The 27,052-nt window shown below is 39.9% G+C and overlaps 1 protein-coding gene across 7 annotated transcripts in view; it reads right to left on the bottom strand.

Moving 5' to 3' along the window:
- ARID1B (AT-rich interaction domain 1B) overlaps nt 1-27,052 on the bottom strand; it is a 445,974-nt gene that overhangs the window by 331,134 nt on the left and 87,788 nt on the right. For all 7 annotated transcript variants that reach the window (XM_025202638.1, XM_014519339.2, XM_014519340.2 and 4 more), the window contains exon 3: nt 6,377-6,523. In XM_025202638.1, coding sequence (XP_025058423.1) covers nt 6,377-6,523 — 147 coding nt within the window. The remainder of the gene's footprint in view (nt 1-6,376; nt 6,524-27,052) is intronic.

Here is a 27,052-nt window from a genome sequence, read left to right on the forward strand (position 1 = left end):
AGGGACGTGTAGCTTTCCTTAACATAGAGAGCTACCCCCCCGCCCCTTTTCTCTACACGATCCCTCCTGTACAGGGTATAGCCATCTATCCCCGTGGTCCAGTCATTGGTGGAGTCCCACCAGGTCTCCGTTATCCCTATGACATCGTAATTGTTGAATTTATTCATTTATATGCCATTTCAAAATGAAAAACAGTGCCAAAGGCAACGATTGTATTGGTGTAGCATATTCTATTAAAAAAAAATAAAGCACCAAAAGGTAAAATAAAAGGTATCCCATGTGCCAACTGGCAATATCTAATGATCAATGAATCTGTTAGCTGCAATAAACTTGGTTAAAACAAAGCACTTCCTTTTAATGGTTTTTACACAGTAGACACCTGAAACGAACAGGGGCGACTGCTGATGTCTCGCACTACTTCTTTATACAGCAAGCTGTGCTATATTGCTGTGAAACCACCCCTCATGTACCCACCCACTTAGCTCCTCCCCATCACACACAATCAATTTAACACAAATTTAAATAACTAGTACTTCTACTGTTCAAGTAAATTCCACCCCCCTTTTCTTATGTGGGAAGAGTGCAGTTACCAGACTGTTGGAGACAGTTTTCCAGATTATTTTACCCTTTAGTTCTATTGATGACATAGCGTGTTGCATATGAGTGAATCAATGTCTTAGCAAAGGAGCAATGGTTTCACACCTCAACAATACGTGAGAAGTGAAGAAGAGAGCTGACTGAAAAGCACAACATTAAGTGCTAAACCCAAGTACAGAAGCTCAGCTGTATTCTGACTAAAAGAGGTAAAAGAAAAAACATTTATCTGAAATTTCTTGTCTATTTTCTTCTCTGCCCTTTCTGGCAATAAAATACTATTGCACAACACTGCAGGATTCTACCTACAAGGAAATAAGAGGGTGGGGGGGGAAAATCCATCACCTAGCCAGAATAAACCCTAGTTTCATCTACCTTTTTAGTTTCAGAATCTCCAAAACAAATACATTAACATCAAAAAGGGAAAGAAGAAAGGAAATCAGTATGGGAAAATGACAACAATACCCAACCATTTTAACAGGAAATACTTTTTCTTAATTCTCTCTTCTTCTGTTACACATCATATTCAATTGCAGATAATGGAATAACAGAAACAGGTTTATTTACCCTTCACACAACTTTAAAACTAATTTCCATCTACTTCTTACTGAAGTTGGAAGCATGCTGCAAAATTCTGCCAGCACACCTACATTGGTTAGGACTATGAACAGGAACGTACCTAGCTGATAGAGCAAAGCTAGAAACCCCCCCCCCCCATCTTAACCGAGTTATGATAACAGAAGAGGGTTACCATTTTCTTAGTTTTTATCATTTAGGGAAGCAGTGCAGGAAAAAACCCAACCAACCAACCAACAAGCCCTTCTGTCACCACATGCCATATCTCCAAAAAAGGCAGCATAGGTATGGTGACATTGATACGATACGGCAGTAGAAAATCAGCGGGGGTGGAGGGGGGGGAGAAGAGAGAGAGACAGAGAGATTAGTGGTACTTTCATTTAAATGAGAGAAAACTGTGGATTTGGGGTTCCTTTTTTAAAAAAAAAATTGAAAACTGGGGATTTTTTTTTAAATTGGAGAAAACCAGGATCCCTAAAGATCAGTTATATACACAAGCTCTGACTGGTATTAAAAACTGGTCATGTTTCTAGTAAACCAGTAAGTGGAGGAATATTATCTATCTCAAGTTTCAGTCCTATGCAAATCACAATAGAAAATGGAGTTGAATGGGAGACGCCTTGGGACTGGGAAATGCCCTTCACTTTAGATATGCTTTAATAATCAGGCAAGAGAGATTTTCATAGTTTCATAGTTGTTAGGGGCTGGAAGGGACCTTTACAAATAATCGGGTCCACCCCACGCCCCCGTACTTGGGCAGGAAAGGCTGCTGGGATCAGATGACCCCAGCAAGATGGGCGTCAAGATGCTTTTTGAGGATCACCAGGGTGGATGATTCTACCACCTCTGGGAGGAGCCTGTTCCCAACCCTCAGCACTTGACTTGTAAATAAGTTTTTTCTTATGTTGAGTCTGAAGCAATCCTCAATCAGCTTGTGCCCATTATTTCTTGTCCTCCCCTGGGGGGCCTTGAAGAACAGATGCTCCTCCAGGCCCCGATGCCCTTCATATATTTATGACACCAGGTCAAAGGCCTTTCTGAAGTTCAGGTATATGACATAAACCTCATTTTGCAAGTAACCTGATAATAGAAGGAAATGAGGTTAGTCTGGCATGACCTGCCTGTAACAAAGCCGTGTTGACTATCCTTCAGAATACTGCCTTCAGCTAGCCTGTCTGTCATGATAATTTTGATAATTTTCTCCAGGATTTTACCAGGGATTCAGGTCAAACTGACTGGCCTGTAATTCCCCAGGTCCTCCTTTCTCCCTTTCTTAAAGATAGGCACCACATGTTGGCCTTTTTCCACAAGTCTTCAAATAACTTTGCCATTGGTCACACAATGACACTGGCCAGTTCTTTTAGCATCCTTGGGTGTAGTTCCATAGATTTCATAGACATTAGGGCTGGAAGCGACCTCGGAAGATCGAGTCCAGCCCCCCGCCCCAGGGGCAGAAAGTCAGCAAAGATCATAGGATCCCAGCAAGATAAACATCCAGCTATCTCTTGAAGGTGTTCAAAGTAGGTGCTTGAACCACTTCCAGAGGCAGTTTATTTCAAACCTTGGGGGCTTGGACAGTAAAGAAGTTCTTCCTTATGTCTAGCCTGAAATGGTCCTGGAGCAGTTTGTGACCATTAGACCTTGTCATCCTTTGGGGCGCTCTAGTGAACAGACATTCCCCCAGATCCTGGTAAGCACCCCTGATAAACTTATAGGTGGCCATCAGATCGCCCCTGAGCCTGCGCTTTTCCAAGCTAAAAGGTCCCATAGCTCTCAGCCTCTCTTCATAAGGTCTGTTTTCCTGACCTCTGATTATACGTGTGGCTCTCCTCTGCACTCTCTCAAGCTCCTCCACATCCTTTTTGAATTGTGGAGCCCCAAACTGGATGCAGTACTCCAGGTGCGGCCTCACCAAGGCCGAGTACAACAGGAGAATGACGTCCTGGGATTTGCTTGAGAAGCATCTGTGGATGGCAAGCCAGCGTTTTGGTCACTTTACTAGCATCAGTATCACACTGAAGGCTCATGTTCATCTTGTGGTCAATCATGACCCCCAAGTCCCTTTCGTCCATAGTGCTAGCCAGTGTAGCACTGCTGAGCCTATAAGGATGCTGCAGGTTTTTCTTCCCAAGGTGGAGAACCCTGCATTTTTCGGTTTTAAACACCATCAGGTTCTCATCCGCCCATTTCCTGAGCCTGTCAAGGTCAGCCTGGATCGCCCTCCTGTCTTCAGGTGTGGACGCTTTACCCCAGAGTTTGGTGTCATCGGCGAACTTGGCCAATCCACTTCTGATACCAATGTCCACATCATTAATGAAGACGTTGAATAGTATAGGTCCAAGGCCAGAGCCTTGTGGGACCCCACTGGTCACAGGGCACCACGACAATTGACTTCGATCAACCACCGGCCTCTGGGTCTGACCACGGAGCCAATTCTGCAGCCAGCGGATCGTGGTGAGACCGAGGCCACAGTTAGCCAGTTTTGCTAAGAGGTGATCATGGGATACCAGATTGAAGGCTTTTTTAAAGTCAAGATACACGACATCAATCTCTTCTCCCTTGTCCAGGTGATAGGTCACCTGGTTGTAGAAAGAAATAAGATTGGTCAAGCAAGACCTACCTGCAACAAACTCGTGCTGGCTATCCCTCAGGATGTTGCCATCAGCCAGTCTGTTAAGAATGGCCTCTTTGATAATCTTTTCTAAGACCTTCCCTGGGATAGAGGTCAGGCTGATGGGCCTATAGTTTGCCAGATCCACTTTTCTCCCTTTCTTGAAGATAGGCACCACATTGGCCTTCTTCCAATCTTTGGGCACTTCACCAGGGTGCCAGGAGTTCTCGAAGATCCGTGCCAGTGGCTGAGCTATGATGCTGGCCAGATCCTTGGGTACCCTCGGGTGTAAACTGTCATTATGCTTGCCGATACTCATTGTTTCTTTGAGCCTCCCCCAGTAGGTATGAATCTGTCTACTGTCTCATCTTATTTAGATGGTAAGTGCTTGGTGGCAGGAGCCATACTTTTGCTCAATGTTTGGACACCAGGTAATGCAACATGGTCTCAATCTATGGCCTGGGCTGTTAGGCTCTACACATGTAAATACATATTAATAATAGACATTTCCTTCAGTTCCTGACCCAAGCATTTTCCTCAGGAAAAAACCCTAGTAATGACTGTCCCAGCCTGTTCTTCTTGGGCTCAGTGTAAGTACAGGGGACAACTATCATCTTTGAGAAGTCTCTAAGGATATGGCCAGTCCAAAATAAAGTTCTTTCTAATGCCAGTTCCATTTAAATAAAAATGGATCCAATGTAAAAAAGGTAATGAGAAAGGGTAGATAAAACAGGTGAAATCTACACACTTCCAGGGTCAAAAGAAGAATAAGACTAAACAGGATAAGTGATAATTGACAGTTTGTTCTGTTTTTATCCCCACTTTCCCAATAGCCAGAATTATAGAGCAGGTAGTGGTAGATTTTAAGGTAGAATGGGAAAAGAGAAACTAAAGATTGTAATACAGAATTTTTTTAAAATACAAACCAGTGAAACTAGTATAATAGCTTTTCCCACTGTACCAAATCCTATGAATTCTGTACCCCTTCTAAAAATTAAATACTGAGATTTTTATCCCTGTTGCTAAAATCTAACTGAAAATAGACCTATATTTTAGTTATTTTCAAGATTGCTACACTTTGAAATTACACTATAAGTTACAAATCTCCATTTCATCAAGAAAAGTGAAAATACAGCTCCTGACTTTTTCAATATTAATCCTTGCATATTATGCTACTCATAACTCTGAAATATCTTTCCCACAGGTTGCCAGTGGAGACAGGGCTCTGGAGCTTCAGTTTCCAAACCACAAGCTTCAACTACTCGTGTCTAAAGGAATAACTTCTTTAGATGTTAATATCCCCTTGATGAAATGTTACATAGGTTTAAAATAACTCAAAAGATGGAAGGGTCAGGTGTCTGAAACACCATCACTGGTAAACTTGAGAACTATATTTCATATATTATACAGTACTGGAATAAGAAAAGGTTAATTCACAATAGAATTTTTGTACATGCTAGGATTTCTTCATCTAATGATAATAAATCAGAAGAAGCGTTATATTGTCATTTTAAAACCTGACTAAGGACACCACTAGCATGAGGCCTACAGAGTCACTTAGCATTTTTTCCCAGGCAAAGGTTTATACCTCATACCAAGAATAGCCCCAAATACTATGAATGCTGCCTGATGGGACGTTCACCAGTCAGTGGCAAAAAGCAATAATACTACATCTAGTCTTCAACAGCAACATTCTTTTAGATCCCCAAGGATATTAAATATATTTTGGTTTAATTTGCCTCTCTTGTTCCTTTCTTTCTAGGCTGCACTTCTGTGGCTAACATTCTGGGAATGCATGTAGAACTCAGCTTACATGTTGATTTACATGAAACGAAGGGAACTAAGGTCTATTCATTACACAATACATCACACAGGAATTCCTCAGGTTCTATCATGTTGAGCCATCCTTTATTACTTTAGACCTTACTTGTTAACAAGATCACCTTTTTTATTTTTTAAAAGCTTAAGCAAACAAATGCCCTCATATCTGTAGCAGCACTGATGAAGAGAAATATTTAGCTTGGGTAGCACAGCTAGAAATAAACACAAAACAGTAACTGTCATGGAATTAGGGTTATTTAGCACAGCTGACCGGATGTACTGAATGAAGAAAATAATGTATTATTTGAAATGTTTGTTCTCTCCCCACCAGCTCCCTTGAAACAGCAGCTCAACAAGGTCTTTTTCTAAAAAAAAATCCAAAATAAATCCTATCAGATGCAGGAGGCATCAGAGCATGACTTGCAAAGAATTCGAATACAAGAGACATGTTAGTCTTTTGCCCTCCTCTCCTCATTTCTATATTAAATCAAGGAAGAAATCTGTTACCTCGTAGAAGAGGATGGGGTGATCAAATGGGAATGTACAATTTGAATTTAGAATAAAGCCAACAGCTTGAACCTAGAATAAAGCAAAACTTTGACAGCACTACATAAACACCAAGACTTTCTAAAAACAGAATGTCCTAGTTTTAATTTCTAGAATAGGTTAAAAAAATAAATAGTAACCATTGAGAAAAATATTCCATCCTCTAAACATTGCCTTTTTTATTTTAGAGCATCAGGGCAACTGTGAGCAGGGGCTGAATATGCTTACCTGCTGTGTCTGGTACCTCTGCTGGGCCTGTGACAGATACTGTGCCTGGGGTGGCAGATGCTGAGGCTGTGGCTGCTGGTTGTAATATGGCTGTTGGCCCTGTTGGCAGTAGCCACTTACACCTTGCTGACCATACTGAGGTGGCATCTGTTAGGAGAGCCAAGAAAAGCAGACATGAGTCAAGAAGTCAAATCATACAAAACCAAGCAAGGTCACAGTTGCACATTAACACCCAAATAGAATTATTGCCCTTACCAACAAACCTGACCCAATATTACCAGCTCTTTCAGTCAGCAGCTAATGGAAGACTTCCGATGCATTTGCAAAGTATCAAATTCAGTACTAGGTATATTTTCTTATCAATTAAAATGTTCAAGGAAAGCACTTACCAATGACTATTTGCTACTGTAACTTAAATTTGTGAACACCAAAATTGTGTATATCAAATTTCAAAATGAATTAAAAAACTGTTTGGATAGAAGACATTTATTCTCCATAGGCACTGCTGTACAAGGCAACTGTACTATAGGAATTGCTATGTTTAGTCAATTAAAAAGTAGCATGATGAAAGAACATAATTTTGAGGCAAGATTTTACATGAGAATTCCACTGTTACAGTGACAGGTACAGGGTATAGTACCCATTTTTGTGCGATTGCAAACTTCTAGGATTGATTTTTTTTTTTTTTTGGTATGATACAAATTTTCCAAAGAGGGCCATTTTCAAGGCTTATCTAACTTCCTTAGTGAAAAAGAAAAAGAAATGGTCTCAGAGATCAATCTTTCTAAGACTCTTCCTTCTTTGTCAAAATAGAACTTCTCAAAAGCAATCATTCAAACAGTAATGTAACACAAATATATATAGCTAACTGGCCAAAGGTCCTGTAACAAATCAGTGCAAGTGTCATGGATTGACCCATTACCCATAGAAATAACTGAAGCTATAAATTAAAGCCTATTACTTAACGTGTCCAACGTATTTGGGTTTGTGGTATCTTTGTGCCACCACAAGTTAACTTGTAAGCCCTCCATCATGTACCTTTGAAGTTTAAAAGGTTCTTGACAACAACTGAGGCTGCAACGATTTGAAAAGGAGATTTTCAACAAGTGCCCAACTAGTGGCCCTATACTGGGTGTTTGAGGCACAGGAATATCTTTTTACTGAGCCTAATTATTTTATGTCCTACATCAAGGTAGGCAGCTTCTGCAGCAATGTTACACAGGCCAGGGCTGTCCCAAGTTCAGAGCTGCCAAGGGCCACATCCGGGGAGGGAGGGAGGGAGGGGGTGGAATAAGGAGGGTGGGCCCCCTGGGATTCCCCCCACTAAATTCCTCCCCTGTGCCCTCCCCACCACACTGGACAGCAGGCTCCCCAGGCCCCTCCCACAACATTTCTCCACCTCTAGAAACAGGGCCATGAAGTTGAAACTATAAGCAGGAAGGAGAGAGCAGAGACCGTGGCTGCCATAGTGGCAGGAGCAATAATGGGTACTGGCAGCCAGCAAGGAGCCTGAGAGCCATGTGTGAATCTCTCGCCCCTTAACGTAGGTGATTAGAGCAAACATGAAGTCAACCTCAGAAACATCTAACATCACCACCACAGGTTAGCTGCACTGAAAGAACTCTAGAATGCTTTGCATATACTTTCCAAGTTACTGCCACTATCACAAACTGATCTGATCTTTTTGCTTTTGCCACAAACGGGCCAGTCATTACGTTTTGGTAAGTCCTCAGCACTTTGTCAATAAATATAAGAATGCCTCTACTACTTTCATTCTTGTTCCTTGCGCCTCATCTATTTGCTTGCACTTTACTCTCCTCCATCACTCCATCTTTTCTTTCTTTTTCCTCCTTTACTCTTATGAATCTTCCCACTTTCTTCCAAGGTATACCAACTAAAATAACAAGAATACCAACACCAAGATATATAGATGGCAAATATAAGCAACGAGAGTATTTTATTTACATTTTATGTCCTCCCAGCTTTTCCAGCCACAATCTTTCTGTTTTATCATTTGTTGTGTTACATCTACTTTGAGACTGCATGCTTTTCAGGGCAGGGTTCCCTTTTAAGCTCTGTAAAATGCCTAGCTCAATTTTTCTCAGCATTTTAATAAACAATAGACAACACAAAAACTGATTTTCCTTGCCTTACAGTGAGCAAGCATATGATACTGCTAGCAAACAAACTTAGTAAAGAGTGTGTTCTTCTGCTTTCATATTATATATAAAATACTCTTAATAAACAAAAACAGCAATTAAAATTTCCCCAGAACAAAAAAAATCTGAAGCCAGATGCAGGCTCTGCTTGCAATAAATGACCTTAGCACCAGCTTTCTTTCTAAGGTAGCTCCTACCTTTCATTCTTAGACCCATATCTTTTGTAGCCCTTACAACACAGATCAAAATTCAAAAAGCTTTACTCCTCTTGTGTCAGCACATGAATTCCTGGGAGGGTACAGGGAGAATAGATCAGAGCTTGAATCTATTTCTAGGGGAGCAGAGAAACTGTAATAATTATACCATCTCGCTTGCACAGCACAAATGGCATTATATTTTGGAGGAGCAGGATTGACCATCAGTGATTAAACTGCTTTTGGCTGCTAAGAAAAAAGAAGGGAGGAGAATAAAAGAGAAACCAAATTGTCAGCTAGAATGAAGAAGTGAGAGAAATCCAATTAAACATACAACTCAGACCATAATCTTTCATCCTTGCCTGAACAAGGGTCTTGTGGCTGACATCCTTTGTTGAAGTAATACCTTGACAAAAATGGAACTTTCAAGCAATTTTTGTATGTCCAAGCCATGGCTAAATTCAATGACTTAGGAGAAGGCTTAAGAGACAGCATTATGGACATTAGCATAATTAAAAAAATAAAGTATAACAGAATTAGTATTTAAGCTCAGGCATACCAGTAGTTGTAGGACAAGTAGTTGCAACACCCAACAGCTGGGATAGGAAAGCCTGACCAATGCTCCACTGAAATGATCTGTGCCCAGCAACAGTGAGTTCCACTTAACCATTTGATTAATCCATATCTAGGCTGAAAGTGAGGGACATATTCTAGTGACACTGAATTTTGCTCTTCTCCTGGATCTTGCATAGCCATCTCAGGTGCTCAACAGGAAGACAAGCCCAGGAAAACCTCACTGACTGGCAAATCCTGTCTTCAAAGAAGTCCAGATTTTTACTGGTTCAAGTGATCAGTCTCAAAAGAACATGTTCTTCCCACTGAAGGCTTTTGTCTGATAGGAGCTTTTGGACTATTATTTTGGGGGTAATAAATTTGAACACCCTGGCTATTATAAGCAGGAATCAGGATTACTGATTTTGCTCTTTTGTAAGGTGCGCTCTGCAGGTTGGCAGAGGTCCAGTCTGCAAGGGGGGGGGGGGGGGGGGGCCCGGGCAACTGCCCCCCAGCCGGCTCGCAAGGGGGGGGGGGGAGGGGGCACCGTGCACATGACCACCAGGCAGGCTAGAGACCAGCTCCTATGCTGGTCTCTAGGGAGACTTGCAGGGAGTGGGACAGGGCTGAGGGCAGCTCACTTGGGGGCTGCAAGGGTTGTTCCCTACCACTGTGCGCGCTCCTGGTGGGAGCAGAGAGGGCACATGCCCCCCAGACATGTGTGCGTGGGTGGGTACAGGCTACGTGCCGCGGGCTCCCCATCCTGCTGCCCTCCCTCGGGGCCTCCGTGGCCCGGCCGGCAGCACCTGGCACATGGCAGGGCAGAGCAGGGCCAGGCAGGAAAGCTCCTACTGCCCCTCCCCCCACAGGCTCCACTCTGGCTGTGCTGCCTGCAGGGGAGGGGGAGCAGCGCTCCCCGCTCGGGCTGTAGCAGCCACCCGTGGACAGCAATGCCTGAGCCCCTGGCTGCTGCAGGGGGCTGTGGATCTGGGTCCCTGGCCCCATGCCCCTGGCAGCTGAGGGCCCCCTTCAGCACGATGGTTTCAGGAAGGGGTACCAACAGGGCTGGGGGAACAGGGATGAGTGGCACCACCAGGACCAAGGGGTTGTGGGTGGGGAGTGAGGGACACCAGCACAGCTTGGAGACTGTAGCGTGGGAGTGAGGGAGGGGCCTGGATCTGGGTCCTGGTGAGCTAAGGGGGTAGAAGGAGCTCTCATTTTCCATGATGAAAAACCCCAAATCAAATACCAAAATGTATAGATACTTTTAATTTATTTTACTATAGTAACTGAGGCACTGGTAGGCTTCCAAATTGCTTTAAAATGGTAAATATATAAATAAAACATTGTGTTCAATTGGTACTATATATTAGTGGCATGCCATTTTAATCATGGATTTGGGGGGGGGGGGGTTTTTCAGAGAATTTGAAATTTTTTTTTTAAATCAGGGAAAACCAGGATCCCTGGTTATCAGGGATCTCTCTAAAAAAAAACAGATACAACTGAACTCCACAGGCCAGAGCACAAGAGAGGGCTGCTGACTAACTGAGCGTGCTGTTATGTTATGAAACAGTGCATGTAACCCAAAGATCAAACTAGGGAATGAATGCAGAAAGTAACGCAACCTTTTTAGTGACAATTACTTTCTGTTTTCTTAATAACTATGATACTAGAATTGCGCATTTGGCATAATCTAGTGAACGGGATTCCCAGAGAAATTATGTTTTCATGCAATCGTGTGTCACACTACCAGCACGTTTCCTATGTCAACAACACAGCACATCACATTTTAATTCTTTTTTTACTCTACAGTGGTCACTAATAGTGACAGTTATAACTCAGGTTGTCATATGGTTTAAATTATAAAATTCTGATTTCATACTCTTGTGGCTTTCTGAAGCATGAACTCTCTTACACAAAAGTACAGAAAGCTTGAATTATGACAGCATAGGGTGGGGGGTGGTTACTGAAACTCTGATCAACACCTTTCTTTTCATCTTGAGTACAGATTTACTTTTCCCCATAAAAAACTATTTTTATAATTTAGTTACAACAAACGTGGCTGAAATTTGAAACTTGAGATATAAATTAAGCACTATCCTCAGAGAGAAATTGGTTGGGAAGAGGGAGGGAAGAGAGAAGGAAAGCAAAATATTACAAGCAATTGAGGGGGGGAATCTTTTTGGAAAATTCCCAGTGGCAATCTACCAAGAGCTAATATAGTAAAGTGTTGTCTCTTTTGTGACATCACTGTCCCCAGCTCATGCTTGCCTATATAGGTACAGGCTTTCTGAAGGCTGCAAATATTTCTCACTTAAGAGCACAACTAAGATCCTAAAAGTAATGTAAAATAAAAATTCTGCATCAACATTAGTGGCAGCAGAAACAAATCACAACTCCTATGATTTTAAGGTGCCTTTACGGGGGTTTTTTAATATATATTCTACAACATTCTGCAAATTTTCATCTTTCACTTTAAGTTATTGCCTTTACCTTTAGTAAGATACACAAGTCACAATTGTGAGCTTGCACACTGTCTTGCTAGTTCAGATAGCCATCAGATAGACAATAGTAGCAAAAGAAGCATTTCCATTCCTTCACCTTGCTGAGATATAAACTTTGAAGTCTTATTGGGAACATTTAAAGACCAACACTGGGCCAAATTAGGGCCCATCCTATAAGCTACCATAAGGAGGAAAGATGTAAAGTGCATCCTTTTATGTTGGTACACCATAACACTGCTTCCAGCAACATACAGGATAGTAGGCTGTGCAAAGTCACTAGGGGACTGTCAAAACAACAAAGTAGCCTGATACCCAAGCTAGGTTGTTTATACAAACTAGCTCAAGTTCTGAAAACACCTTAACTGCAACAACATGAAGACAGGAGGAGGTAAATTTATTCTGCTTCTCAGGATGGAACTCAGCATGGAGATCTGTGCTGCTTCCAGAACCTGAGCTAGTATGTTTAAGGTCTCTCTATACTACATTGCAATCTACAATTTAGACAGGCCCTGGATCAATTTAGACACACAAGAGAGAAAGGGCAGAGGATGCAAAAACCACTAAGGTTGCACAATTTTTTAGAAAACTCCTTAGTTTGGAAGCAGACATTAAGGTTCCAACAGCAACATTAACTGAGCCATGTTGCACATATATAGCACCTTCTACTTCTGATTTATGTTGTCAAATGTATTCCATAAAATACAGAGGATGTGAAATGTGGCTCAGTTAATGTGGCTGTTGAAACCTTAGCATTTATGTTTTCTGATTTCTTAGCTGTGCAACCTTCACATCATATTAACATAGTTTTTTGCACGTAGCAGTAGTATGGAATAGTACTTATGTTTTATGTATTGACATATTTTTGATGTACTGAGATTTTGAATAAGTTTGCTATTCTTCATGATGAGAGCCAAATAAATAAAGACTACCACCACAAAACAGTCAATCATTTCTAAGGGAAAGGCAATATCTCTCCTTCTAAAAAGAACACTTTGATTCCCTTGTCATGAATTGATGAAAACTACCTCTGCCATAAATGCTAAAATCTATGACACTATCAAAGATAACTAAAAAAAGAAAAAAAAACAGGAAAAAAATCTCTGCATAAAACCTGCTTCAAGGGAAGGTAAAACGGACGAGTAAAACAATAGGGATAACAATTTCTCACACAAGAGCTTGTTGAAGTTGCTTTTTATACTGCACTACAGCTCATACTAATGCTACAAAGATACAGATCATCCACAGCAGGATGTTTCCATATTTTATACGCACACCTACCACACTGATACACAACACAGAACATTCGAGCAATCTTATTAAAGACCAACAAATAATTCAGAAAAGTTATAGTGGACTGCCAACTTTAAAGAATATGAAATTATCACTCTTTGTTCTGTTTTTCTTCCTAATGAACTGAAGAGAAAGATGGAAGAGTCAAGCAATCTGAATGTTTTAAGTACAGGTTAGAAATACTAGGTCGATCCCTACCACAACTTCAGCTATTATTTAGAGAAAAATGCAAAAGCCTATGTTTATTCTCATTTTTATCTAATAACAAGAGTAAGGACTTCAGCATGGCATTTCCTGGGGATTAATGACTGTGTGTGATTGATAGCCCAAGACACAGCCCTTGGTCATCAACTCCTCCCAGCTGGTCATTAATCCTGTGGAAATAACCTATACCTTGATCATTATTTCTCAAATAAAAATAAATCCATTAAACAAAAAAGCTACATACAAACATTTTGTCTTCCCTCAGGTAAGAATTTGAGAGATGCCTTTAAGCATTAAAAGCAAGGATCATGTAGGAGGTAGTGCATGAGTCTTAACAGTGAGTGATCGTAATGTAGAATGCTGGATGAAACGTCATTTTTGCCTTCTTGAGGAACAGGAAAATCCCAAACACAATTATAGACAGATTGGAAATTCTTTACAGAAAGGCTTTATTTCCAAATTTATTTTAGCAATCAATTGAAGCAGTTGAGAGAGAGACATTTAACACATTCTCTCTCTTCTCTCCGTATCAAGCTTCCTCTTTTCTCTCCCCACTTTTTCCTCATTCAACTGCTTCCCCTTTGAATTTTCTGTATTTCACTTTTCCCCAAGTTCCTTCCCTTCTCAGAAGAGTAAAAGGGAAAAGGTCCTCTGCAGCCCATGTACTTCCCTCACACATGTTGTTTCAAAGAGCAGGTACCAGGACACCTATGCTCTTTTCTGGTTCTACCCAGTCATGGGGACTCACAACAAGACACTCAAGTTTTTCGTTACATCATCATCAATCAGCCAGAGAAGGCCGATTATGTCTATGAAATAATGAGTTCTCTGCCTCTGTAGCAATTCAGGTCCTTATTCACTTGGGGAGAGAGACAAAAAACACTCATTCACAGATCTAAGGCATTGCCACTATACTACTAGGCCAGTTCCTTTTAGATCCACCTCTCTCCCATACTTATGCTTCTCCATTTGCCATTATTCACATCTCTTCCCATCCCTATCCTCAGTCTGAGAGAAGGACCCTCCCTTATGTTGCTACACTCTTTACATCTGTTAGTGCAACTCGGAAAAAAATAAACTTGACTGGGTGCCTGTAAGCACAATTCTGCAATGGAGCAAGTGGTTTCAAGATCTCTGGTGTATGAGAACCATGGTTTCAACCTCTACCTATTTTCCTATGGGAAATATGGTGAATGCAAAGGAGACAGTAGTAGCCTCATAATCCAACCTTCTATTCAAATTCACACTCAGGGTACAAAGCCAGCAGTCAAGGGAATATATGATGCTGTTTAACAAAATTCTACTGGTTTTGCTCTAGAGAGATGAAATTTAGTGACTTTTTTAGCTAATACCACAATATTGCTAGCAGGCTTGCACTCTGAGTCAGCAGAATGTGACTTACTCTAAGCATAGTAGGTCATCTTGGCACCTATTCCTCTATTTTTCTAAGGGATAACCATGCACTTAATCATGAAGAGCTTACCACACATCCAGCAAAAGAGAGGGCTATAAATTCACTGTGCTTTCACTACAGGTTTCAATCCCCAACTATTGCCCACAGCACAGAAGGTCAACACACAAAAGGAAACGGTATTACTTCCCAGAACCTCCATATCAGCTTTTAGGTGATTCCTATGACAAATTTAGTGATTTCTACAGTCCAAATTTTGCTAGCTTCTGAAATCATAGCAAGATCAAAAACATACATTTCATGCTATAAGAGACTAAAAATTCCCTACAGCAAGATATTCAAAGGTGAACAGAATGCTTGGATAAACCAATTGGATAAGGAAATTTATGTTAACATGACCAACCTAGAATAATGCTGCACGGGAAGATGATAAATAAATATCATGATGTCAGGATTTCCACTACTGTGATATACCACCTCAGAGCCAAGTTCCACAAACATTTTGAACAGCAACATTTCACTTAAAAAGGCACATAACCCTGTTTCTTTTGGGTTTGACCATGTAATGTTAGCACTAACAAAGACCGATAAAGGTCAGACTCACCAAGCCAGAGCCACAGGCAGGGTGAGTGGCGATACAGGGGTTAACGCGACCATCACTTGCCTCCACAAAGCAAACATGTCCACAATGAAGTTCCATCACATCCCCAATAGAGTTCCTCAACCCACATTTCAGCAGAAAGCCCTACCCTTGAATTTCCAACCCCTCCAGGAGCCCTACACACCAGATTAAACAGCTCCAGAGGCTGTATCTTTGGCACCACTAGAATAGTGGCTTTTCTTTCCCTTTTTCTACTGTGTGGCAGATGGAAGGAACCAAGCTTCTAAAATAAGAATGTTTAGATAAAGTTTCAAAATATTGCCATTTATAATCATAATAATTCAGTTATGGTTTGGGCTTTCTCCCTATTTTTTTTTTATTTAAAGGGGGTAAGAAGGGAGAACCACACATACACTGACCTTCCTTGTAGTAAAAAAATGTTATATTTCGATTTACTCAAACTCTGTTCTTTAGCCAAAACATTACCTTTTAAGCTTTTAAGACCTGTACCCTGCAAATCAAACTTAACAGCTCAGCTACAGTAGATAATCACATCTTACATAATTACAATCATTTTAGTTTTTATTAAAATCATGTTATTCAAGCTATAAATTAGTTCTCATGTTAGTTATCACAAATAAGTCTTGTACACCAACTACTAAATTTAAGTATCTGTAAATAAAGATAATCCAACTGTTGAGACATAAGGGATCACAAAACATACAAGAGATAGAACAGAACACACACAGGATACATTATAGTCAAAACATTACTCATTAAAAACTCATGATTCTTTATTTGTTTTTAAATGCTAGGCTGTTTTCAATTAGTGAAAAAATCAGGCATCAAGTTCATTTATCCATGGCCAAATTACCAAACAGTTTTTTCCATATATATTTCCATTAAGCATAAATCTAACATCATGCTCTAGCACTGTGTAAATCCAGAGTATCTACTAATCTTTGGATGCAATGTGCAAATACAGAATTGCCTGCATGTTCATATGCATTCCTTCCTCCCCCTCACCTACTGACCATTAGTATTTTGTTTCAGAGCATTACACAAATATCAATTTTGCTCAAGCATTCATATACCCTGTTCTTATACTCACCATGAAAGCCATCCCTCTAATTTACGGCCAGGCTGAACTCAAGTCTAACTGTACACAAAATTAACACACAAGTGCATAATTGTGGTTTTATGTTCAAGTGCCCCAATTACGCACTTAAAACACTTTACTAGGATCCATTGGGTACATTTAATATCTCTGATCTATAAAGCCTATAGAGCTCCTTTTGATAAGACAGCTGCACTGGGGGAAAATCTTTCAGTTAAAGACAAAGAAATTGATAAAGTTAGTTTTAAGATTTCACACAAAGATATGAATATGGAAGGATCTGAGGAATGGGATGGTTCGTTGAAGGTACTCCTATCATGCCAGGCTAGGTGGATGAAAATGGAATAGGTTCTGCTCCCTCTCCTCCTCTTAGTGCAAGTGACCCAGGTTTTAACACACATTTTGTTTCAGACCACAGACTCTTCCCCCACCCCATTGGACTGTCATAAACCGATTCATGGCAGTGATTAAGGATGGTCACCATTAAAGTGAGAGCCCTAGAGTTCCTTCACTGCATTCAGAGATGCTATTCACTCTTCAACACCCAGTCCTCACTTCCCTAATGGCAGAGATATAATACTGTTGGTGAAAAAAAAAAGTTAAACTGCAAAAAAGGACAAAGCTATACCAGCACCCACTTATGTTTAACATTCTGAGATTAAGACCATCACTTATGAAGTCTCATATCCTGCCACCGCTGGGCAACAGGCTGTTCCCTCAACCCTAGCAGCTATAGTGACATCCAAAATAACAACCTTTTTACATCAACATGTACTCCTTTACAAAAAGTCCCATCAGAAGGAAGAGCCTCAGTATAACACTATTATCTCCTAAGTCAACAAGATAGCCAACAAGTGCTTACATGAGTGACAAAAACTGCATACTTCTGAAAATTATCCTCATACTGACTTAACTTCTATGTAACTATTGTAAGTCAAAGTCACATAAAAAGGCAATTCTTGCCATGTCTAATGATAACATGGTAGTTTAGATAATCTACAAAAATGTGCAGAGTCAACATATTCAACATTTTATACTTGTTTTTCCTAACAAGTATATCAGTGAATCTCCACCAGGGAACCATGAGATTCTTTCAAGGGTGTCACAGAGTGTCATGCAAAGAACTGTTAGGTATGCAAACACAATTCACAAGAAAACCCAGAGATTTCCAAAAGGAATCCATAATGTTGCAAACATTCTGATGTGTTGTGGTCTTTCTGAATGCTCTGCAACAGAAAGACTGCTCTATTATTTGTCCATAGCCAAAAAACAAGTGAAAACTAAGAGTGAGCAATTTCTGAGGGGTGCCTCAAGCCTAAAAAGGCTGAAAACCACCCAAGTATAGTAAGCTCTTTAATAAACAAAGTGTCATGTAAATATAAATCATACTACAAGCTCAGGGATTTACCACAAAAAAGTCATGGTACAGATACAAAGAAGAAGTCTGTAAACGCTGATGTAAGGACTACAGTAGCCAGTGAATGGTTAGTACACTTTGGAAGACCCAAGTAACTTCTCTCTACAAAAATATAAAAGAAAATGTGGAAGAAAACAACATACTGACTTGCATACAATACTGTATTTGTTTAAGAAACCAGGTCTATGATCAGGGGTGCCAAACTCACCCTGGCCCCAGAGCTGGATCCAGACCACAGGGGCTCCTCCCAACCCAGATCCAGGGGCCCAGCAGCAACTGCGGTGGGTCTACGTTAGGATGATAATACAGGTCACCCAGAGACTACATTTGGTTAAAAGCACAGGACCAGGGCAGGGGCCAGGGAGCAGCTGCATGTTTAAATTGGTCTAAATTACAAGGTGCCCCTCACCATCATATCCAAGTGCTTCCCAAGAATAAAACTGAACAAAAAACAAACCTTCTCTCTTCCTTCCCAGCAATGCCACAGCAAATAATTCATGTACTTTGGGGTATCTCTTGGCTGGGTTGATATAGCTGAATAGTCCTGCTTTGAGCAGGGGGTGGGATTAGATGTCCCTTCCGGCCCTAATTGTCTATGATTCTAACTGAAGAGGGCCTGTGTTTATGAGCTAGCAGAATTCTTCTGGAAAACCCAAGTCAAAGATACCAGTTTTCATTTAGTTAGGAACACTATTAGTTAAATGGTCACCTCTTTAATATGATCACATGTGCACAATTCTGTCGAGTTTAGCTAAACAATTCTTTCATTCAACACCAGTTCTGTTTTCCTGGCAATGGCTTTGTTTGGAACTGAGGTTAGTCTTTGTATTTAATTCTGATCTGGTCAGCCTTTAACCCAGATTACTTTCAGACTAGGTGCAAATAACAAATTTTTGATTTTACAATTTTCAATTATCAGTACATTTAAAATATTGAAAAATAGCAAGTAAATATCACTAAACAGTTTTACAAACACTATTAAATCAGAAGGTTTCTGTAAGTCTTTAGGAGTAAGAGGCAAGCTTTATTTTAATTTTTAACTGGAACGTTCACTACTTGGTTGAGTCAATAGCGAATAGTAATCTTATTTTGTATGGCAATAGAAAATGGGAGAAAAAAAGCTCAGGAAAAATTGCTGTCTGTTTTGGAGGGAGCCACTTACCCATCTGCCCTTCTGGCCAGCGGTTTAATAGATTTCTATTTTTATAAAGGACATGAGAGGAGGGGTGGCTCCATCACTTTGCTACAGAAACCCAGCTGCCAAACTGGATGTGCCAAAGGGGAATTTTAGGGAATTTTAAAAAGATAACCTCTGCTGAGACTGCAATGTCAGCTTTGTAACCTCATGACTGGAACATGTGCAGTGAATGCTGGATTGAAAAAGCTGTGCTATGGGAGTTAGAAGAAAGAAAAGGAGAAAACATGAACAGCAGAAACTGGGATCATTACTGTGATGAGAAGAGGGCAGGAACTCAAAAAACATTACTAGCTGACTATGGAAAAAATAAAAAACAACAACAACAAAAAACAGATCTATAAAGAAAGATCCCCTTGATTTGGATATTTATTAATAACCTCTGCTCAGGTCTGATCCCCCAAACCTGATATGGTATTTTATGCTGATGCTTTAGTTTAAAACAGCTTACTTGCAATATACATTAAACACATGGGGCTAAACTGATCCAGGGTGTAACAATTAAAAGTCCAGAAAACTTAAGAAAACATATAATAATGTATCAATTCTGAAAACAGATTATCCTTTAAATTTATCATCCAGTTCCAATTGTATTTTTCATCTCTCAAACTCTACACAACCCTTCCTTTCACTTTAAGAAAACTATATTTAAAACCTACAAGTTATAAATTATCAGGAATTTTTAAATGGCTGGAATTTAATTGAAAAATACATAAAATTAAAAATTAATAGTGTGTACTGCAGGGGTAGGCAACCCTCAGCATGTGTGCCAGAACATGGCATGGGAAGGTATTTTGCTTAGCATGTGTGCCTCGGGGCAGATGGCAGGGGTGGGGGGAAGCTTTGAAGGGCCCAGTCCCTGTTGTGGCAGTGCAGCCTCAGACCCTTCCCCGCCATCCTCCCTAAGAGCATGTGTGCACCCGCTGCCAGCAATGAGCTGGGCCAGAGCTCTGCAAATCCCAGTACAGCTGCTTGCAGCCTCCCCACTACCTGCTACAAGAAGCCTGGGCTCCGTGTCAGGCAGCAGGGGCCTGCCCAGAGCCCGGGCCAGCTCTGGCAGACGGCCAGGAGGTTGCAAGCAACTACACCGGGGATCACAGAGTACCAGTCTGGCTTGTTGCAGGCAGTGGGTGTATACATGCCTCTGGGCAGATGGCAGGGAAGAGGTCAGGGCTGTGCTGCCACAACAAGGATTGGGCCCTTCATGGCTCCCCACTCCCCCCCTCCAATGGCACACCAACTTACAAATAGAGGTTGTGGGGTTTTTGGTACTCTGCCCAAAAACACTGCTGACCCCTAATCTACTGTGTATATTATGTATTTATATCCCAGGACCATGGTACACACAGAAAAAAAGTGAGCTGACAAAGCAACTGACATGTTTATAGTTCAAGGTAAGATTTACCATTCAAAATATAAAATAAAAATTAAACCCTTAAAAACTCTACAGAAATATTGTTAAATGCCAGCTTTTTCTTTTTTAAAGTCTTATTTGGAAAAATTAGATTTTTTAATTGAGGAGGGGCATGGAAACTTCCCATGTTATTTTGCATACTGGGAAAAGTTCCCAGTACAAGACCCAGTTATGAAACACCTCAGTCCCACACATTTTAACACAGTAGTACCCCCTTTTCCTTCATTTGAAATAGAAAATAGATGGCAAAAGATGAAGTCATTACATGTCAACTAGAAGAGAAACAGTAATAAATATCATTTTGCATAAAAAGCAGAAATATTTTATGATAAACTATTAATTACAGCCCTTTAAAAAAGAAGCATTTCAAAGTAACAGGAATGCTAGAAAGGTATAATAAATTACTCTATGATATTAAAAGTAACGTAAAAATCTTGATAATCCAATTCCTTCAATATCAGAGATACATGCTAAATGCCACTGAACTGTTAATCTAAGATGAGTCATCTTTACATTTGTAAATACATACTTTTCTTTAGTTAGCTATTTGGGTGCATTTAGAAAGCATTTTGAGGGATTTTTTGAGGAAGAAGTTAGTATGAGATTTTACAAAATTAGTTATTTTTTGTTTATTCAGAAAGTTAATTTTATTGCTATAACCTGATGTCATACAAGAAACTGCCTATACATCGATTCCTTAACTGGATACCAGTTAGTATTTTTCCACTATTTTCTTTTTAAAACAAAAGATGTGCAAGTATTTGGTCATAAACAATTTCTGCTCTGGCAAAATTATAAAGATGGTAATATTTTAGCAACTTGTATAACTATGGCCCAAATCCTGCTCACTTCATTCAGACAATAATCCCACTGAAATCAATGAAATTACCCACCTGAGTAAAAGTGGGCAGGATTTGGCTCAGTATACCTACATGTCTCCACAGATGTAAATGAACAAAATAACTAAAATAATTAACACGCACTATAACCACTCTCTATATCAAAGAAAAAAAAAGCCATGATCAAACATGTAAATCATTTTCCCCACTGTTGCTTGTAACTGATCTGAAAACAACCTTGGTTTCATCTTGAAAAGAAAACACCTTTTCTACATTACCAGTACAGAGGAAGCCAGTTTTCAGAAAAGCTTTGGGAACTCAAGATTTTTACTTTATCAAAAAGAGATTTGTCCGATGTACTGTAAATCTTTAACTCCCTCAATTGGGAACTAGGTTTTTATGTGTTTCAAAATTTATTAAGTCTGCCTGGCTGCACTCCCCTGAAAATTTCCTTTAGCTTCTTTTCCTGCTATCTAGTAAAAACTCTCTCAAATACAGTAAAGGCACGCTGAGGAAGGTAAGCAAAAAATTCAGTACAGAAACTAAACAGACACAGTGTCGTGCATCTGAGAACTTTACAGAGCAGGTTAATGACTGGCTTCATGAAATATGTGAAACAGAAATACTAATGCTGAATATTTATTTATCTTTTACTTCAAAAGTTTTATCACGTAAATAATATAACCTAAAAACCCACATACATTACTTTTAAATCCCACACAGTTTTGAAGCCCTCAGCTTCTTCAATTCACCCTTCCCATCCCTTTCTTTAGTTTTTATTCATTGTATTCTTTGCATTATTTAGGTTCTAGTCCTGCACACACTAGTAACAGTTATAACTTTACTCATGTGAGTATTCTTATTGATCCCAGTGGAACTAATCACGCAAGCATAGCTAAGGCAAGGGGATGTGTATGCTTGAACGAGGGCTTCATGTTGTGATTTCTTTGAGACAAAAGCAATATTCTGTAAAGCTTTGCACTTTAAGATGTAAACAATAAATAAATTAAAATTAACCATGAATTTATCATACATACTGATGGACCATCACACATCATTAGAAGAGGGTAAAGCAAATTTCTAATTGTAGAGGGATCAGAGTCAAGTGGCTACACTGGGATGGGACACACGTACCACACCTTCAGTGGATGTCTTGCTCTCATTCTCAAATCTTCCCCACCACGACTTGGTGCAACTATGAGAAAGGTATCAGGAGGTGGTACCTGATTGCAGATGGAGACCTGAGACCTGTGTGGGTCATGGTGTCTACAGATTTTCTGCGGGGCTCCTCCTCCCCTACACCACATCCTTTTCTACTCAGGTGTCTTTGTTGATGCTTGGTGTGGGCACCTGGCCATACAGGGTGCCTAGATTTGTTGCCTAGACTGAGGAATCCTAGGCGGCAAGAAAGCAGTGATCCCCAGAGTCAGGAGCTCTAAGCTAGTCTGTCCTGGGCCGAGCCCTTTAGGTAAGGTGGGGCTAAACGTGTCACAAACCCCAGAGCAGCCCCTAAAGGTACTTGACCTCCTATGCTGAGATGCTGGTCAGGAATCTGTCTGGAGAGCTATGCTGATGCAGGTCCTCGGTCCTGGATGTTCTGTCCCCCAGGGGGAACACCACCACCAAGCCAGCTTCCCTATGATTGTGTTCCCCCCTCCTGTGGTTGGTGCATCCTTACGTAAGGGTTTCTGGGGTGGTCTGAGCCAATCCAGACCCCGGCTTGTTCTCACATGCCCTGCTGTCACTGCCAGGTGCTGAGAGCCCCAGATGGGCTCATCATCTGCTGCTCTTAGGCCCTAGGTGGCACCTTTTGTGCCAGCCGTATGTCTTCATTCTAGGCTGTGGCCTGTTGACACATGGGGCTGGGATTCTGACCCCAACCCGGAAGCAGAGCCTGTGGGAGATCGGCTGCACTCCAGCAGCCTCTCTGGTGGCATGGCAGAGCACGCCCCAGGTGCATGGGCTCGCTGTTTTCCTGCAGGCCCACCCAGAGCTCTGCCACATGAAAAGTGTGCTGGCTGCTCTCATCCCGGTAAGTACGGGGCTTGGCTAGACCCCTTCTACATGAATATAAAACAAAACTAGAAGTTTTAGCACCACTAGAAAAAGTAGAGCAGCTTAAACCATTTGGGTAACAATAAATAACCAAGGGAAAATGGTCACTACTATTTTCTATCAGCCATTTTGAGGCTCCTCCCACCCTCTCTCTAAAAAAAATTAATGTCAGAGGATATTAAGATATATTCTAACTTAATTTGTTATGAAAAGCATGCAAGAGGACCTGAAATTCCACAAAAAAGTAAAACCAGAACTATGTAGTTGTTCTTAAAAGCATCACAGTTTCGACTGTATTAACAATTCCTTCTTATGTGTACCATATTTTCTTATGCAAATATAACTCCAAGGGGAAAAAAGTAAATTGATTAAATAGAGGTTCTATTAAATCTGCCATTTAGAAAAACCAAGCAAAACATTAATTCCCCAACAAGTTTTGCTCTGCTATACTAAGACATATGTTGCAGTTGGCTAACTAAATTATTTCTGGGATGAAGCAACAGATTTATCAATCATGCACAGAGTGTAGTGAATCTTATTATAATAAAAAGGGATAGTGGAACCTTATTAATTTTCACGAAATTGCAGCAGGGAGTCTTGCTGTACTTTTCTGAGGTGTGCATTCTATAAACTAAGCAAATGTACAAGATTTAAAGGGGAAAAAAATCAAGAATTTACAACACTTAACAGTACAATAGCCAACACACTTTAGTAAATTTTGTAAAAGAAACGGATTAGTTCCATGAGATTTCACTGCAGTCAAACTGCTAACAAAGCTCTGCTGAAGAATGGAATGAGATCATTTTTTAAATCTGATTGAATGAGAAATATTTTGGTTTTTAGATTAGCTACATTCAAATTAGTGAGTTCCTTCCTGTCTGAAAACAATTTTACTCCTCTACTTTATGTCAAATATATATTCGTCCTTGTGTTTTAATTATACAAACACAGTATATGTCAAACTACAAAAAAGTAGAAGATATGAAGTAAGCACAGCCTGACAATCAAGTTAACACCACCACTACGTAAGTAAATCTGTAGTAACTATAATTTGCATGTGAACAACATTACTCATCACCTCTGCTGTTAACAGAATGACAGAAGAGAGCAGCAGCAAAATGCTGTGCATCAAAAAACCCTCTCTTGTTCGTAGTTTATTAAAAAAACCCACAACAATGCATTGTTATTTTGGTAACCATCAAGGTACTAAGCCAAATTACTTTACATTTCATCTGTAGGGAGCAAACCTCTCTATATAAAAACAACAAAAAATACAACAAGAAAGGAAAAAAAAGAAACAGACAAAAGTGAGACTTCAGACTATATTCCAGAAGCCTTATATTCCAGAAAATGCTAGTATGTAAGCCAAGGCGTGACAATATAGTGTTTAGGCGCATTAAGAAAAAAGCTTGTAAATTCCACTGGTCCAATTAACAGAGAGACAGTTTTCTTAATTTTATCATTTGTACTCCATGGCTGACTGATTGTCAGACCAATGGCAAAGCACAGGTTCCTATCTGAATGACATATGGATGCAACCAACCAGAGAGATGTTAGAACATTAAATACCACAAACAGACAGGACAAGAATACAAAAATCCAAATTAGCAGTCACACAACCGTTTACTCATACAGACTTCTTTTTTTTTCTGTATTACATTTTCAAGTTCTTTTTAACCTAAATGAATACCGCCTCCTGGATAAGCAACCTCTCACTTCATAAAACTTAAAGCCACCCTAGGAAATGAAACTTCAAAAAAGGAAGGCAGAAAAAAAAAGAATGAATCCAAGGAGAAGAAAATGTAATTCTAAAATTGGGGTAATATAGCTTCCAACAGATGCACTAAAAATCACTGTAGAGTTTTATTTTGGGGGGAAAGCCTTTCTTAAGGCAGAAGTGTTTAACATGTTATATAAATATGTTAAGCACAGGGGGATTTTCATCATGTTTACTGCATTTGTAAGCCAAAATGTAGTAAGTAGTCTTATAATCAATACTAACGTGACAATAAAGCACCTTGGTAATATTAATCCATGTCTGTCAAAGGAAAAAAGAAAACTATTGAACAACTCAAGAGGTCCAAAAAAAAAAAGGGCAGTTTTTTTTAACCAGCAAGTTACTAATGGAAAGCTTACCATTAACTCCAGCCTGCTCTGGCTTCCTGGAGTGGGGGGAAAAAAGGGAGGCTGTGCAAAAGTAGTAAGAGGTCTATTTTAAAAAGAAAAAAAAAAAGGTGGAGATCCCTGCAGTGTTAATTTTCCTTTACTGGAAATCAGGACAGGAAGCACCCAGCGCCAACCACCAGTCCAGATTTTCTGTTAAAAATAAATCTTCCTTTGAAATACTCATTTGTAAACAAATAAAAAAAACAAGCCATGTAAATAACCTAGCTATGTGAAGGAATTAAATAAATTGCAAGTGAACTAAACTGAGCTTGGAAGTACAGTTCATATATCAGGGAGTGCACAGTACTCAATTATCACTTTTTAGGGCTTTAATCAAAATACATCATCAGCTTACCATAACTTTGCGGGATGAACACTAAACTGATAGAATGGACACACTATACTAAAACAAAAAGGAGAAAAGCTAAGAGGTGTACATATCTGCTTAATTTTTTCTGGTATTCTAGCATATTTTCATTTGAAACATTAAAATAGGTAAACAGGCAGCTGCTTTCTTACTGAATCTTGAACAAATATCTAATAAAGGAAAACATTTTTAGAGCAACAAGGATATATATTTAAAAAACTCAAACGTACTCCTCCTGGAATTAATTTTTTGTCACCATTTATTTCAGTTGCTACCTGCTAAAGGTCATTAACAATAGTATATACACCAAGGAAGGTCTCTTCAATTGACTTTAAGAGAATTATTCTTCAGTCTCTCCTTCTGTGCTCTATTTTCCCACTGTAGATGTCTCTCTAGACATGTCTCTCTTTAGCTCCATTGTGTAACATCAGGTTTATTTTCTATTGTTCTGTATTTTCGTTTCCCCCTTTGTTTTTACCTTTTCAGTGCTGCATTTTGTTACCACACGAATCTTAACAGTAACGTTCAATTGATTTTTGAAGAGTTCATTTCATTTTCCGAATAATGGAAGAAAGTTCTAAAAAGCGGAAGGTTAGCATTTGGCAAATGCTTCAATAACTGGTTAGACAGAGGTCACTGATTCCCTAACAATGAAGTAACATTGAAAAATGACTCAGCAACATTATGTAATAATTTCAAGGCTGGAAGTGCAAATGAATCAAATACACCATTTTTCTCTTTCTTTTTTAATGGCCAACATTTTCATCAACATTTCACCATATTGTTTTCAAACAGAATTTTATAAAAACTTGACCTGCATTTCCTCCATAATACAGCATTATTCCATATTACAGAATCACAGAAAATAAGGCTTGGAAGGGACTTCAGTAGATCATGTAGTCCAGCTCTTCTGAAAGTGAGACCATCCCAGCCAAGGTTTTCTCTCTCTGAGTTTTAAAAACCTCCAAAGATGGAGGTTTGACCACCTCTCTGGATAGCCTGTTCAAGTGCTTTTACTACCCCTCTCATGAGAAAGTTTTTCCTAATATCTAACCCAGAGCTTTCCAAACTTTTCATGTTGGTGACACACTTTTTAGACATGCATCATTTCGCGACACAGTAATTCAGTTCCGGGGGAGGGGCCAAGGGAAGCAGACGCGAGTAAGGGAGCTCCGTGGTGCCCTTCCGCAA

This window comes from Alligator sinensis, unplaced genomic scaffold (assembly GCF_000455745.1).
Source record: "Alligator sinensis unplaced genomic scaffold, ASM45574v1 scaffold331_1, whole genome shotgun sequence".
NCBI classification, from domain to species: Eukaryota; Metazoa; Chordata; order Crocodylia; family Alligatoridae; genus Alligator; species Alligator sinensis.